The sequence below is a fragment of the Chenopodium quinoa genome, unplaced genomic scaffold, assembly GCF_001683475.1.
Source record: "Chenopodium quinoa cultivar QQ74 unplaced genomic scaffold, ASM168347v1, whole genome shotgun sequence".
NCBI classification, from domain to species: Eukaryota; Viridiplantae; Streptophyta; class Magnoliopsida; order Caryophyllales; family Amaranthaceae; genus Chenopodium; species Chenopodium quinoa.
In genome coordinates, this window is record NW_018743197.1 from 5,145,093 (window position 1) to 5,160,213 (window position 15,121).

At 40.6% G+C, this 15,121-nt stretch overlaps 2 protein-coding genes across 2 annotated transcripts; both read right to left on the reverse strand.

Moving 5' to 3' along the window:
* Positions 1–4,570: 4,570 nt before the first annotated feature.
* Positions 4,571–5,161, reverse strand: LOC110733170. Its single transcript, XM_021913183.1, has one exon. The coding sequence runs from the start codon at positions 5,159–5,161 to the stop codon at positions 4,571–4,573; it is 591 nt and encodes a 196-aa protein (XP_021768875.1).
* Positions 5,162–7,364: 2,203 nt separating this feature from the next.
* LOC110733172 lies at positions 7,365–14,134 on the reverse strand. Its single transcript, XM_021913184.1, has 2 exons — positions 13,898–14,134; positions 7,365–8,546 (listed from the first exon to the last, which is right to left on the reverse strand). The coding sequence occupies exons 1-2, from the start codon at positions 14,132–14,134 to the stop codon at positions 7,365–7,367; spliced, it is 1,419 nt and encodes a 472-aa protein (XP_021768876.1).
* Between the last annotated feature and the right edge of the window lie 987 nt (positions 14,135–15,121).

A 15,121-nucleotide genomic window follows, 5' to 3' on the forward strand; every position in this document is an offset into this window, starting at 1 on the left:
GGCTTTTTCGTGAAACTCTACTTGGTTTTTTTTTTTTTTTTTTTTTTTTTTTTTTTTTTTTTTTTTTGTTTTTTTCAAGCTCAGCTTCTAAAACCTTACTTAGACCAATCCACAAAGATTTATTGCTTATGATCAACACTTTCAAATCTCAAACCTCACAAACCAATGCATCACTAACAAAAAGGGTTGGTAAAATATAGGCCAATAGGTTTGTAATGTGGTTAAGACAAGTAAGGGAAATAAGTCCCAAATTGGTAAGCAAGTAGGTTGATGCAAAATCGAAAACCAAATTTGTAACAAAATAAAAAGAAAATAAAGGGCAAATACCATGGGATGGGAAAATAAACCTCACATGGGATGGGAAGTAAGCAAATACCAACTAAAGGGCTTCATATCCACTATAGAGACCAACACCATTTTATCATTTTTCCGTGAGCTAAGGGTTCAAACGTCCTCAAACCGTGTAAGCCATCGTAAATTAGGAAGACAAGTATTCATTGGCACACCATAAAACAACCAATTCCAAATGCATGAGCAAATTTAAAATTAAAATCATTTCATTTTGTCATGGTCATGCTTGTAACACAAAAAGGAAAACAAAACAAAAGGGAAGAGGAAGAAATCTAAAGGGTTCACAAATGAGGCATAAAATCCAAATAAATCCCAATCGTCAAATAGTTGATCGTTGATAACAACATCAACGATCCTAGGTTCCTTAGAACCAAATTCAAACAACCTCGAACCATTCAACTTCTTCCTTAGCTAATCCTAAACTAAGCACTCAAACAGAAATAAAATAGAAGAGAGGAAAGGTCTCACCAAACGCCGCTTGAAATGGAAGACAAGATAAATCATACAATCTCACCAAGGAAGCCCGTGTTGTCCCCTAACTTCCTTCGTCTCCATTTCCAAGCTTGAAAAGTGAGCCAAAATAAAAGAAACTACTAAGATAAAACAAGAAAAAAAAAAGTCAGTAATCAAAGAAGGAGACTAAAGCTATAAACAAAAGAAAGAAATAGAAATAAAAAGCTATCTAAAAGCTTGGATTAAGAGAGTTTAGATTATCGGAAATTTAGATTTTTCCTTGGGAGCATATCTGTCTACACAAAACTCAAAAACTCATCAAATTATCAATAAAAACCATCATCAAATCATCATCATCAACTACAACAAAACCATTATCTTGAATGGTCCTCCTCATGCACAAGCTACTATCCTACCGCACTACCCTCCTATGTACACTTTAACAAACAAAAAGGAACATCCTCCCCCACACTAGCCTTTTGCATGTCCCGAGAAAAAGTTCAAAGCGAGAAATTTTGGGGGGAAGGTAAGGGAACCCTCATCTTGGGCTCATATCTCCTTGCTCCCTAGGGGGGTTATCGAAATCAAACCCGAGATTATCCATGAATGGGTCAAAAGGTTGGTTAAAATGCTCATGGGCCACCCTTTGTCACCCCAACCACTTGTCACCCCAACCACCATCAAAAGGGTTTGGGTTGGATGTAGATGCTGGGTCATAGGCCAGATTACATCCACCCGGACGATATGGATCGTAAGGTGGGGTGCCAATAGGTTGGGAAGGGTCGATCGGACCTTCCCAATAGGGGTAGACATTGGGGGTAGGGTTGTTAGGGTCATAGGGGTCCCAATGAGGAACCGGACCCTCTTAAGGAGGGTGGTAGGGATAGTTAACAAAGGGCGCTTGAACGCCCGCTTGCACAAGATTGTCATAATTCATCCTTCCGTAGTACCCCCATTGTTTAATGGAAGTTTGGTTATCATGGCGGATATCCTCAAGGGTACTACGGATGACATTCATATCGAAAGGAGGAAAGGAAGAAGAAGATGCCTGACCTCCCCCTCTAAAGGGGGGAACGGGTTGTTCCGGGTGGTGGACCGGTTGAGGATGTGGAATAGCGCCCCGGGTTCGGTTATTCCTCAACTCGTCGGGGATGAAATGCCGGGTGATCCTCCATTTTAGAGGATCGGAATGGTCAACTAAAGTGAGATTGGGGTCCGGAATGACACACTATTCTTCCTCTTTGTCCACCAAGAGGATAAACTTACGTTTGTTGGTTCTGTAGTTGATAAAACGCTGTTGACAGAGAGCGATGATGGAGAGAGCATGAGGAGGACACCCTTTGGCCGCTTCCTCTCTGTTTTGGAGCACGTAGGGGGAAATTCTATTTGGTCCTTGTAGGCCCCATCCTTCAAGGAAAGGGCAATAAGAGTGATCATGCCCCCCATGTGAATGTTGTCCCTTAAACGGTTATTACGAGTGTCCAAAAGCCGTTGAATGAAAGTGGAGGAGCATTGGAACTTTATGCGTTAAGGGTTGTTGGCCAAAAAGAGGCAAGACACCTCATCTTTCACCATAGAGAAAAGATTTTCCTTAAAGAATATGACATATTGAAGAAGACGAGTTTGGCAATGTTAGTGCGCAAGTTTTCCTTGGAGGATATGCTCCTCCACCACTCTTGCTCATTATATGGGATGCGATGAGTTGAGTTCATCTCGGAAGGGTGATCAAGCCCGGTTACATGCTAATGGAAGATTTTATTTAGATCACTCTCGGTTAGAGAATGGTCCTCATTGAACATGCAGAAGTGAATAACAAGTTGAGGTTCATTGCCATCATCATCCTCTTCTAATACTTCCTTGAGGAGAGAAGCAAGGAAATCCAATGTAACTCGCTCATAAGTGTGAGCGGAAAGGTTGATGAAGTCACCCCACCCAAAGTTTTGAGCAAGGCTGACCACTTCGTCCAAGATGCCGAGTCTCCTCAAGGTTGTAGCACAGAAGAACCTTGTTGATCTAATTGGACGAGAGATGAGTAATTGGTAGAAATTCCAGAATTTCTCATCATAAGCAATGATGCCCTGATCGTTAATGCCCGGTGGAGGTGGGAAAGAGGGTGTTGAAGGCTCACCCGCCCTCTTCCTCTTGGATTTTCCTTTACTTTTTCCAAACATTATGACTCTACAAAGTAACCAAGAATATCATTAGGAAGATGCAAGCCAAGAGGTGTCATAAAAAGTTTGCCAAGATAAAAAGTGTATGCATGAAAGTAATAGTCATGAATTGTGAAATAGATGTAGAGGATAACAACCATACAATTCAAGGCATTAATAAACACTTATGAACCAAGGCAAGAACGAAAAGTTCATTGGCATTCATATGCAAATCCTAAGAAAGTCTAGGTGAAATTCGGCATGATGTACCCTAGATTCATGATAATCACTCACAAACCATCAACTTCAAACCAAGAACAACGAATAACAATCTCAAACTACATCCAACTCATGAATTTCTCAATCAAAAAGTAGTAGGATGAACAACCTAATGTGAAATCAACATATTCAAGCAAATACATTAAAACCAAATAAAATCAAGGTATACATGCATAATAATCATAAAGCAAGTTCTACTATTAACAACCAATCAATTGCAACAAGGAAATCCCAAGAACCACAAACATCAAACAAGCCATTATTAACAATTTCAATATTACCACAGTTCATACTTCAACATGTAAAACATCGCAAAACTAAGAGAAATTGACAAAATGAACTTGCAAAAGCTAGAAAAACCATAACACAATTGATTGGAAGCAAGTAGAAACTCAAAAATATCAATTCACTCAAACCCTAGAAATTGGGAAAAATTTGAAAAGGTGGAGTTTTGTGAGGAATTTTGGGTGTAGATTGTAGAAATTGAGTAAAGGATGAAAAAAAGTGAGAAATAGAGAAGATTGGAGTGATTTTGATGGAGATTTGAGGTTGAAATGGGGTGTGACAATGGATTTTTAGAGTGAGAAGGAGAAGAGAAGAGAGAGAGAGTCGAATGAGGGTTAATGGAGAAGAAGAGCTGTGTGGCTTTTCTTTGCCTTTTAAAAAAAAATTTGCTCGACAAAGGTTCGGTCAAACTTAACCCAGTGTTCGGTCGAACTACCTCAAGGTTCAGTCGAACCTACTCTCAAACTTTAAATTAAAAAATTGGGCAGAAAGTTTTCACATATTATAGTTCAAAAATAGGAGCGGCCGAACTTCAGATAGTTCGGTGACACCAAGGTTCGGTCGAACCACCCCTGGGTTTGGTCGAACCTACTCTGAATCTTTAATTTCTGCAATTCTGGTAGAGAGTTTTCAGATTACATTTCCAGAGTAGGAGCGGCCGGACTCAAGAAAGTCCGGTCAAACTTTTTACAAGGTTCGACCGAACCTTCAGGGAGTTCGGTCGAACCACCCAATTTTTCAAAAAATCTCATTTTGCAGTATTTTCGCTTCTAGATTGAGAGTATTCAAACCTCAATGGAGCTCGCTCGGACTTCCCTCAAAAAGAAAAGCTTCAAATTATGCACAAAAACTTCTCTTCAAAACACACTAAAACACCATACAATCACGCTAAAGGAAAGGCATACCAATGATTCCAACACAACCAAAACCTAAACCACATAAATCCATCAATCCAAAATTATAGATAGAAAAATTAAGCATCAAGAAAAAAAAGAGTAGAAAAGGGTTAGAAACTCGGGTTGCCTCCCGAGAAGCGCTTCTTTATGAGGTCACTAGCTTAACCATGAGAAAAATTCATCAAGGGGAGGCTTAGGATCCAAAGGATCAAGCATTAGACATTCAATGAGACCAACTTCTTCCCTGCAAAAGTAATGCTTCAAACAAAGACCATTGACAAAAAACTTGTTACCATCCGCATCTAACTCAAAAGAACCATAAGGAGTAGTCTTCGATACCACAAAAGGACCCGACCACTTGGACTTGAGTTTACCCGGAAAAAAACGAAGCTTTGAGTTGAAAAGAAAAACCTTATCTCCAACCTTAAACCTCTTGTTTTGTATATGTTGGTCATGCCACTTTTTGGTCTTCTCCTTATACAATCTTGAGCTCTCATAAGCATCATTTCTAAGCTCTTCAAGCTCATTGAGCTTAAGTAACCTCTTCTCACCGGCTAACGATAAATCCATATTAAGTTCCTTGATGGCCCACCAAGCCTTGTATTCTAACTCAATTGGCAACTGACAAGCCTTTTCGTAGACCAACCTATAGGGGGTCGTGCCGATAGGAGTCTTGTACGCCGTCTTAAGAGCCCATAGTGTATCATCGATCTTGAGAGACCAATATTTCCTTGATTTGTGCACCATCCTTTCAAGTAGATTCTTGATTTCACGATTCAAGAGCTCCACTTGTCCTTAAGTTTGAGGGTGGTAAGGTAGTCCAACCTTGTGATGAGCGCCATATTTCTTAAGAAGAGCTTCAAATTTCTTTTTGGCGAAATGGGAGCCTCCATCACTAATTAAGACCCTTGGAACTCCAAATCTAGGAAAAATGATCTTCTTTAGAAGCTTAAGCACAACCTTGTGATCATTGGTTGGAGAGGGTATGGTTGCAATCCATTTTGTCACATAGTCAACCGCTACCAAGATATATAGATTTCCACAAGAAGAAACGAAAGGCCCCATAACGTCCACCCCCAAACATCAAAGGGCTCAACTTCCAAGACACTTTGTTGAGGCATTTTATCCCTTTTGGTTATGCCACCACTTCTTTGACACCTATCACATTGTGAAACGAGCTTGTGGACATCCTTATGCATCGTTGGCCACCACAATAGAGATTGAGAAATTTTTGCCACCGTCTTATCAACACCCCCATGTCCTCCACATGGTAGTGAATGGCAATGCTCAAGAACTCCTTTGATTTCATGATCCGGAACACATTTTCAAAAAAAGGCCATCACCACATTGTTTGAACAAGTATGGGTCATTCCAAAAGTACCTCCTCACTTCCTTGAAAAACCTCTTTTTTGTTAAGAAGAAAACTCCGGGGGAATGACTCCACAAGCAAGATAATTGGCGATGTCCACATACCAAGGGCTAGATGTTGAATCCATAGAAATGAGAGTTTCAAATCCTATCTCATCATTGATTGGTGCATCACTTTTGTTCTCAAAAGGTAACCTAGACAAATGATCCGCAACATAATTCTCCGCTCCCTTTTGTCCCTCATTTCCATGTGAAAATCTTGAAGAGAGAGAACCCAACGAATAAGGCGAGGCTTTGCTTCCTTCTTAGTCTGAAGATATCGCACCATAATATGATCCGTATACACAATAACCTTAGAGCAAATAAGATAGGACCTAAACTTATTAAAGGCAAACACAACCGCTAGCATTTCCTTCTCCGTTGTTGTATAGTTCGTTTGAGATTCATCAAGAGTTCTACTTGCATAGTAGATGACAAATGATTTTCCTTCTTTCTTTTGACCAAGCACGACACCCACTGCAAAATCACTCGCATCTCACTTTAGCTCAAAAGGAAAGCTCCAATTCAAAGCTTGCACAACAGGAGAGGAGATGAGAGCTTCCTTGAGCTTATTAAATGCCTCAAGGCAAGCCTCATTGAAGTTAAAATTAACATCCTTTTTTAGTAATTCGGTTAAAGATTGGCGAATGACGAAAAATCTTTGATAAATCTCCGGTAGAATCCGGCATGCCCAAGAAAATCTCATACTCTCGTGATAGAAGTAGGAGGGGAAACTTCTCTATCACCGAAACTTTGGCCGAATCAACTTCAATGCCATTTTATGAAACTTTATGGTCGAGGGTAATACCCTCCTCGACCATGAAGTGACACTTTTCCCAATTTAAAACCAAACTCATCTGTTGACACCTTTTCAAAACATTTTCGAGGTTAAAAAGACAAGTGTCAAAAGACAAGCCACCAACACCAAAATCATCCATGAAAACTTCAATTTCTTTTTCAAGCATCTCGGAGAAAATGAAGGTCATGCATCTTTGAAAGGTAGAAGGAGCATTGCATAAGCCGAATGTCATTCTTCGGTATGAAAATGTCCCATATGGACAAGTGAAAGTAGTTTTCTCTTGATCGCTTGGATGGATAGGGATTTGGAAGAACCTAGAGTAACCATCCAAGAAACAAAAGAAAGCATGGTAAGAGAGTCACTCAAGCATTTGGTCCATGAATGGGACATGAAAATGATCTTTCTTGGTATTTTTGTTCAACTCCTATAATCAATACACATTCTCCACCCGGTCACCATCCCACCTTTTTTTGGAACCACATGAACCGGGCTAACCCACTTGCTATTAGAGATAGCATAGATGATGCCCGCCTCACGTAGTTTCAAAATTTCTTTCTTGACAACCTCTTGGAGGTTGGGGTTCCGCCTCCTTTAAGAATCAATGGAGGTGGAATGATCATCTTCAAGATGAATACAATGCATGCATAAAGAAGGGCTAATACCTTTGATATCATCAATGCTATACCCTATTACATCCTTATATTTTCTCAAAACATCAAGTAGTTTTTTCCAAATTAAGATAATCTAGGGTAGCATAACTATAATAGGGTATTTTCCCTCTTTATCAAGATAAGCATATTTCAAAGAAGGGGGAAGGGGCATGAGTTCTACCTTTAGAGGAGGCTTAGAACTCTCCTCCAATTTCTCCTCATTGGACTCAAGCTCGATCTCAACTTGTTGTTCAACCTCCTCCTTTGAGGATTCCTCCATTTCCCTGACAAACTCTTTTGCCTCTTGAGAGTGGAACTCTTCCTTGCATGTTAGAGCTTCTACCATTGGATCTTGAGGATTCATCATGACCCTCCCCAAGCGATCTAACTCCTCACTCACAACATCAACTCTATAGCATTTTTCAACCATGGGGGTCTTGAGCAACTTAGAAAACTCAAAGACAATCTTCTCATCGGCCACCTCACATGTGATGGTGTTGTTCTTAAAATTGATGACCTCCCCTAAACTTTTAAGAGCTTCACGTCCCAAAATCAAAGGAGTGTTAACATCTTCGTCCATATCCATGACTACAAAGTCACAAGGCACGTAGATGTGTCCCACTTGAATTGGAACATCCTCAAGCTCTCCACAAGGTAATTTAACCAACCGATCGGCCAATTGAATTGTCTTCCTTGTAGGCATCATCTCTATATTGAGTTTTTGAGCAATAGATAGAGGGATTAAACTAACACTTGCTCTAAGATCGGCTAAGGCTCCCCTAGCTTCCATGTACCCGATTTTCACCGGCAAAGTGAAGTTTCCCGGGCGTTTTTCCTTCTTGGGCATCTTATGTTGGGCAGGAGCACTCACTTGATGTGGAAGGGTGATAAGCTCATCATTGAGATTCCTCTTGTTGGTGAGAATATCTTTGAGGAACTTGAAATAAGATGGCATTTGTATCACAACATCAATGAAAGGGAGGTTGATGTGCAAATTCTTCATCACACAAAGGAATTTTGCAAACTTGTCGTTCAACTTCCTCTTTGCAAGTCGATTGGGAAAAGGAACGGGTCCGTCAAGATTCCTAACCTCACTAGGAATTGAAGTTGTCTTCTCATTGTCAAGCTTCTTTTTCTCCGAACCTCCTTCTATCTCATCAACTTTTTCTTTCTCACCTCTATTGTCCTCATTCACACTCTCTTCTTCTCCCTTCCTTTCCTCATTAACCCTCTCATTTAACCCTTCATAGGAAGTTCCCAACCTCAGTGTTATCGCCTTGCATGTATCGGGTTTTTAGTTATGAGAAGGGTTAGGTTGTGGTTGTCCGGGTAGAGTAGATTGTGAATTGAATGGAGTTCTCTCGGCCAATTGAGCTAGTTGTGAATCAACCATCTTGTTGTGAGCTCTTATTTCTTGCATTTGTTGCCCAAAAGTTTGCATTTGTGCATGCAAGGCTTGAAGGAGTTGAGTTTGTGTTAGCTCCGCTTGAGGTGCTTGGGTTTGATTGTTGTATTGGTTGTTCCTTGGGTAGCTTCCTCTTGGGTTTTGGTGTTGAGATGGAGGTGGATTTTGATATTGAGGGTTGGAATTGTAGGAAGGTTGAGCTTGTTGGTTCCATTGTTGAGGCTAAGATGAAAATCAAGGTGATGGTTGTCTCCAAGCTACTCCACCGCCGCTTCCTCTAAATCCTTCTTATCTTGTGTTGTATGTCGCTACTGACGAGTGGAAAACTAGGTCGTTATCTAATCTTCCCTCGGTCAAACTAAATTTATAAACACTTAACAAACCTAAATACGAGTATAGAGGCAAGTCAAGGGTCGAACCCAAAGGAACGGTAATGTTCAAGCACTTTCAATTATGCGCCTAAGCTAGGTCAAAGACGAAGGTAAGAGAGAATACTAACAACTAACAAAAAAAAGTAACCAAGGAAATAAAACACTAGGAACGGGGATCAACAAGTAATCATGTCAATTGCAACAACTTGGAAGAGTATGCCAATCAAAGGTTATGAGGACTAATGAAAAGAGCAATCAATTATCTCCTAATTGTTAAGCTAGGGTTCACTATGAATAACAAATCAAGAGAATCACAATCAAAACCAATAGACAATTGCAATCCCTAAATCAATTATTCGTGTCATTAGCAATTACAATGCAATCTAGCATAATTCTCAAGGCCTAATTAAATTACACACATGCAAACCTTCATTAATCACTTTAATCTCAACAATTAATCAACACAATTCCAAAATTAATCACAATTAATCAATCATACAAGTTTCACCCAATTCCTAGCCAAAAACTACTCAAACAACATCATCAAATCAACTATCAACTATAGAGAACAAGAATCAACAAAATATCAAGAAAAATTACTCTAATCAAACATCAAATATCAAAATCAAACCAAACAAACATCAAATTAAACAAAGCAATTGAATGAGATAGAGTTTAGAAATGCTCATTGATAATTAAGAAGATCTCCAACACAATTGTCACACTTGCATCTTCAATCTCTCAATCACCATTGAAATTCCTCACTTTCTCTCTCTAAAACTACTCCTAATCTAGAGAGAGAAACTCTCAACCTAAGAGAGAGAAAACTATTCTAAAACTAAAAAATTACATGAATAAAGAATAAAGGAAACCAAAAACTATATAAACAAAAGGAGAAAAGAAGCTTAAAATCGTAAAAGACCCAGAAACCCGCGCCCACTGAGAAATCGGCCGCGCCCGCGGAGGGAACGGACACCCCGATAGCCGCGCCCGCGGCGCAAGGCCTGCGCCCTCGGGGAGCCCTCGGGACAACCGCAGGTGCTTACTGCCCAAATACGACAGTTTTGGAGCTGCAGCAACCCCGCGCCCGCGGGTACTGTAGCCCGCGCCCTCTCTAGAGCCACCGCGTCCGCGGGAAGACCTCGGGACAACCGCGGCTACTTACTGCCTGATTTGTGACATCAAGCCCGCGTTCGCTCCTCTCACACCGCCGTCCTCGGGGAATTTCAATTGAATTGGGGGAATTAAAGGAGGTTGCGAGAGTGGTGGATGAGTAGGGGCAGCAGGGGCTGCTATTCTGATTGGTGGTGTTGGTGTTGGTTGCGGCTGCCAGGTGGCTGGTGTAGAGGCTGCGGCAGATTTGTGTGAGGTTGATTTGGTGGAGTGCGTGAGTTTTTAGGTGGGTGAGGGCTGCGATTGGTGGTGGTTGTGGTAGAAATATGGGAGTTGCGTGGCTGGTTTGTGTGATGTGGGGTAGAGTGCGGTGCGTTGCTGGTGGAGGACATTGATGGTGGTTTAGGTGGCTGCGTGGTAGTTAATTGGAGGTGGTAAGGGAGTTGCGTGAGGTATTAGGGGATTAGTGTTGCTGTGAGTTGCGTGGTTGATTGGAATTGCGGGGTGTTGGTGTGTGTGACTGAGATTGGGAGGCTGGTGGTTGTTGCGTGCCTGATTGGTGTTGTTTTTGTTGCTGTTGGTGATGGTGTGAGTGAGAAGCTGGAAGCAGGGGAAGAAGGAGAGTTTTAGTAGGGGAGATGGTGAGGTTGTTGTAGCAGTTGTGGTGTAGGTTAAGAAAATGGGTGGTGTAGGTTAGGCTGGCAGCAGGGGATGGCTCAAAGGCAGCAACTTGACTTAATTCTCGGACGTTGAACTCGATCGACCAAGGACCCGAAAACACCTACAACCAAAATATACATGAGGAAAGGATCGGGACATAATAAAATAAAAATAAATAAAATAAAAATAAATAAAGTAAAATAGAATATAAAGGAAATAAAACTAAAACTACGAATTAAGGACTAAAATAATGAAAAACACATAAAAACTAAACAAAACTCAGAATGAGTTATTAAAATGATAAACCAAATAAAACTAAGAAAAATATAGGAAAATAATGAAAGAAAATAGAGAAAAAGAACCTAAATCTTATTCTTTTGAGCGCCATAAATGACGCTCATCAAATTCCCCCAAGCTAAACTTTTGCTCGTCCTCGAGCAAAATAAAATCCAACCCAAGGGAAAAATGATGACATTATTCAAGCAAAGAAAGAAATGAGAAAACTAGAGAAGATGTGAATATACACTAACTCACTTTCGTAGGAATCACAGTCAATTTTAGCAACTAAAGACAAGCCATTTAAACCCCTAGATCGCCCTAGAGGACGAGTGATGCTCTCGTAAGGGTATCCTAAGAGTTTACCCATAACTCTCATAATAATACAAACAAGGCAAAGTGTGAAAAAGAAAACAAAATACAAGAAAAGCAAACAAATGTTCATGAAAGGACTTTTGCAAACTTACAAGCACAAGTGAATGCAAATCTTTCTAAACAAGTAAGGAAGTGCACGCTATAAGATACCTAAGGTTGATTGAAACATAAAAATGCTAAGCATAGGAACTAGTTATCACACTCCACTTTCATCCCAAACGGTCTTACCGCGTTCCCCCTACAAATCTCATATCTCCCATAGTGAGCATCTCATAGATTCCACGAAGGAACCGGAAAAAGATCAAATTTTTGGGCTACTCGACATCTTGACTTTGCATCCCCTTTCCTTAGGCAATGACCCATGATTCCCTCCCCCGAATAGTGACTCAAATTTCTAGGTCGAAAGGTCTTTCCCAAAGGTTATAACGTAAGGCATAAAGGGTTAAGGTAGGCTAAAATTTAAAATTTGGTGGTTTTCCTAAAAAGAGTGAAGCAAAAGGGTGATCAATCCTTAACAACATGATCAAGAAATCACCAAACAAATGAAAAGCAACACCCCCAAGCTTATTTGAAGCTATACTCACAAGAAATATATACAAAAAGCGTAAACGCTTCTCCCCCAAGCTTAAAAGAAGCATTGTCCTCAATGCTTAGAATGAGAAAAGAATACATCAAAATATTTCTGAATTTTCACTTTTTTCAATTTTTTTAATTAAACTTGCAATGTCCTCGCCTTTTGCTAAATTCGGACGGCTTTTTCTATAATGCAATTTATTAGTCCATGCCTTTTATGATTAAGGACGGCTTTTACTCAAACACTTGCCATTATTCACAAAGAAGACTTAATCATAAACTAGCACTCATAAAAACAAAATTTCCAACTTATCCACCACAAACTCCATCATACGTGATCAATTTGCTTCACAAAAAACCAAGAATAGAAAGAAAATGAAACAAAAGGCCAAAGAACTAAAGATGTGGCTTGAAAAGAAGGTATAAGGCTCAAATGGTTGCAAGAAGGAAAATGGAAACCCAAAAACAAATATGAATCAAACTAACCTAAAAATGAAAAATACCACCCCGAAAAAGGTGCCTTTGTCCTCCCTAGATAGCTCGGTCTCGGGTTTAAGAATCATACATCAAGCTTTATAGATTAGGCTTGCAAAGTCAAGGACCCCATGTCGCTCATGAAAGAATATGATGAAAGCTTGAACAAATATAAATCTCACATGGTTGTAGCAAAAACTCACTAAGGTTGTCAAATCGAAGATAGGGAGAAACTACCAAACATGCCACAAACAAGTAGAATCCGGCTTCATGATCCCCCTAGTTCTAGACAACTACCTTAGCATGCTTTATCCTTGAATAAACCAAACGTAATCTCAAACCGTGCACACCACTACCATTTAGGAAGAAAAGCATTCAATTATACAAGTCCAAATGTTATTATGTCCAAAGCAAGAACAAAACAAAACACATTGCAAATTTGCCTTGATAGAAACAAAAATCTTTTTTGAGTTATTCAAAATATAAGAACATGGAAAAGCATATACAAAGGTTCATAGCATACATGAATCAACATCCCACCAAACATGATAGAATACCCTCCCCCAAGCTTGAATGAGACATTACACTCAAACATAAATCATATAATCCATGGGAGGGGAAAACAAGGAGATCAATCCAACAAACCAACATATGTCCAACAAGTCATCATCCACTAGAGAAAGAGCAAGGAAGGATATTACCGGATATTAGGTGGATGTAAATACCCGCAAATGACCCAATTTAACCTTTCAAAGCTAATTTCTCAAGAATTAAACCTTATTTCCATATGCTAGCAAAAATAGGAGTCGAACTTCCTTGATTTTTGATCCAAATCGAAGCACCGAAGTATATCAACTCATGTACCTAGCAAAAGGCACACAAAAATTCCCATGAGAGAAAATCTATTCTAAAAACAAAATAAAACCTATTCTAAAACACGGGTTACTTCCCGAGAAAGGCTTGCTTAAGGTCCAAGCTTGACCGCTCTAGTAAAATAATATTGCAACGATCGCAAGAGCTTGTCAAATGCACTACTACACATTTCATATGATAGAAGGTAGGCAAATGACGGAAGAAAAACGTGCAACAAGATCATTTCACGCAAGTGAGAAGGGAGGTGCCAAAAGAAAGAAGAAGAAGGATCAAAAGAAAAAACAAGAAAATAAGAAGAAGAAGAAAAAGAAGGGGGAATAAAAGAATGGAAAGAAAAAGAAAAAAGGCAAATCCTCCTCACTAAAATATTTTTGGGTGGCAACATCACCCTTTTCCTCAACAATAGACGAATGAGGGAAATTAATATCATCATAGACAAGGGAGTCCCCAATAGGCTTATCAACGAAGGAAGGGAGAAAAATAGGGCAATAGGGGATGTGGTCAAACCTTTGAAAAAGGGGTATGAGAAATAGGCAAAGGGTTCATGACTCCCTCAATACAAGGTCTCACATCGCCAACGAGGGCATGAAAATCAATCATAGAGTCCTCAAATGAAGTTCTCTCACAATCGACATCTCCCTCAAGCTCAAAAACTCCAAAGGAATCAACCTCATCCTTCTTTGCACCACAATAAACAACCTTTCCTTCCACAAACTCAAAACCCAAGTCCTCAAAACCGTGCATGAATGGATGCAAATATGGGACAACCGCGGGTGCTTACTACCCAAATACGGCAGTTTTGGAGCTGCAGCAACCCCGCGCCCGCGGGTACTGTAGCCCGCGCCCTTTCTAGAGCCACCGCGTCCCCGGGAAAACCTCGGGACAACCGCGGCTACTTACTGCCTGATTTGTGACATCGAGCCCGCGTCCGCTCCTCTCACTAACGCGTCCTTGGGGAATTTCAATTGAATTGGGGGAATTAAAGGAGGTTGCGAGAGTGGTGGCTGAGCAGGGGCAGCAGGGGCTGCTATTCTGATTGGTGGTGTTGGTGTTGGTTGCGGCTGCCAGGTTGCTGGTGTAGAGGCTGCGGCGGATTTGTGTGAGGTTGATGTGGTGGAGTGCGTGAGTTTTTAGGTGGGTGAGGGCTGCGATTGGTGGTGGTTGTGGTAGAAATATGGGAGTTGCGTGGCTGGTTTGTGTGATGTGGGGTAGAGTGCGGTGCGTTGCTGGTGGAGGACATTGATGGTGGTTTAGGTGGCTGCGTGGTGGTTAATTGGAGGTGGTAAGGGAGTTGCGTGAGGTATTAGGGGATTAGTGTTGCTGTGAGTTGCGTGGTTGATTGGAATTGCGGGGTGTTGGTGTGTGTGACTGAGATTGGGAGGGTGGTGGTTGTTGCGTGGCTGATTGGTGTTGTTTTTGTTGCTGTTGGTGATGGTGTGTGTGAGAAGCTGGAAGCAGGGGAAGAAGGAGAGTTGGAGCAGGGGAGATGGTGAGGTTGTTGTAGCAGTTGTGGTGTAGGTTAAGAAAATGGGTGGTGTAGGTTAGGCTGGCAGCAGGGGTTGGCTCAAAGGCAGCAACTTGACTTAATTCTCGGACGTTGAACTCGATCGACCAAGGACCCGAAAACACCTACAACCAAAATAACATGAGGAAAGGATCGGGACATAATAAAATAAAAATAAATAAAATAAAAATAAATAAAGTAAAATAGAATATTAAGGAAATAAAACT

Bases quoted from the DNA above. Each gene is read 5' to 3' on its own strand.
- LOC110733170 (XM_021913183.1), bottom strand. From the start codon at position 5,161: ATGGTGCACAAATCAAGGAAATATTGGTCTCTCAAGATCGATGATACA.
- LOC110733172 (XM_021913184.1), bottom strand. From the start codon at position 14,134: ATGCACGGTTTTGAGGACTTGGGTTTTGAGTTTGTGGAAGGAAAGGTT. The intron at 8,547-13,897 runs GTTTGACCACAT...GATACATGCAAG, and splicing joins CTCATACCCCTTTTTCAAAG to GCGATAACACTGAGGTTGGG.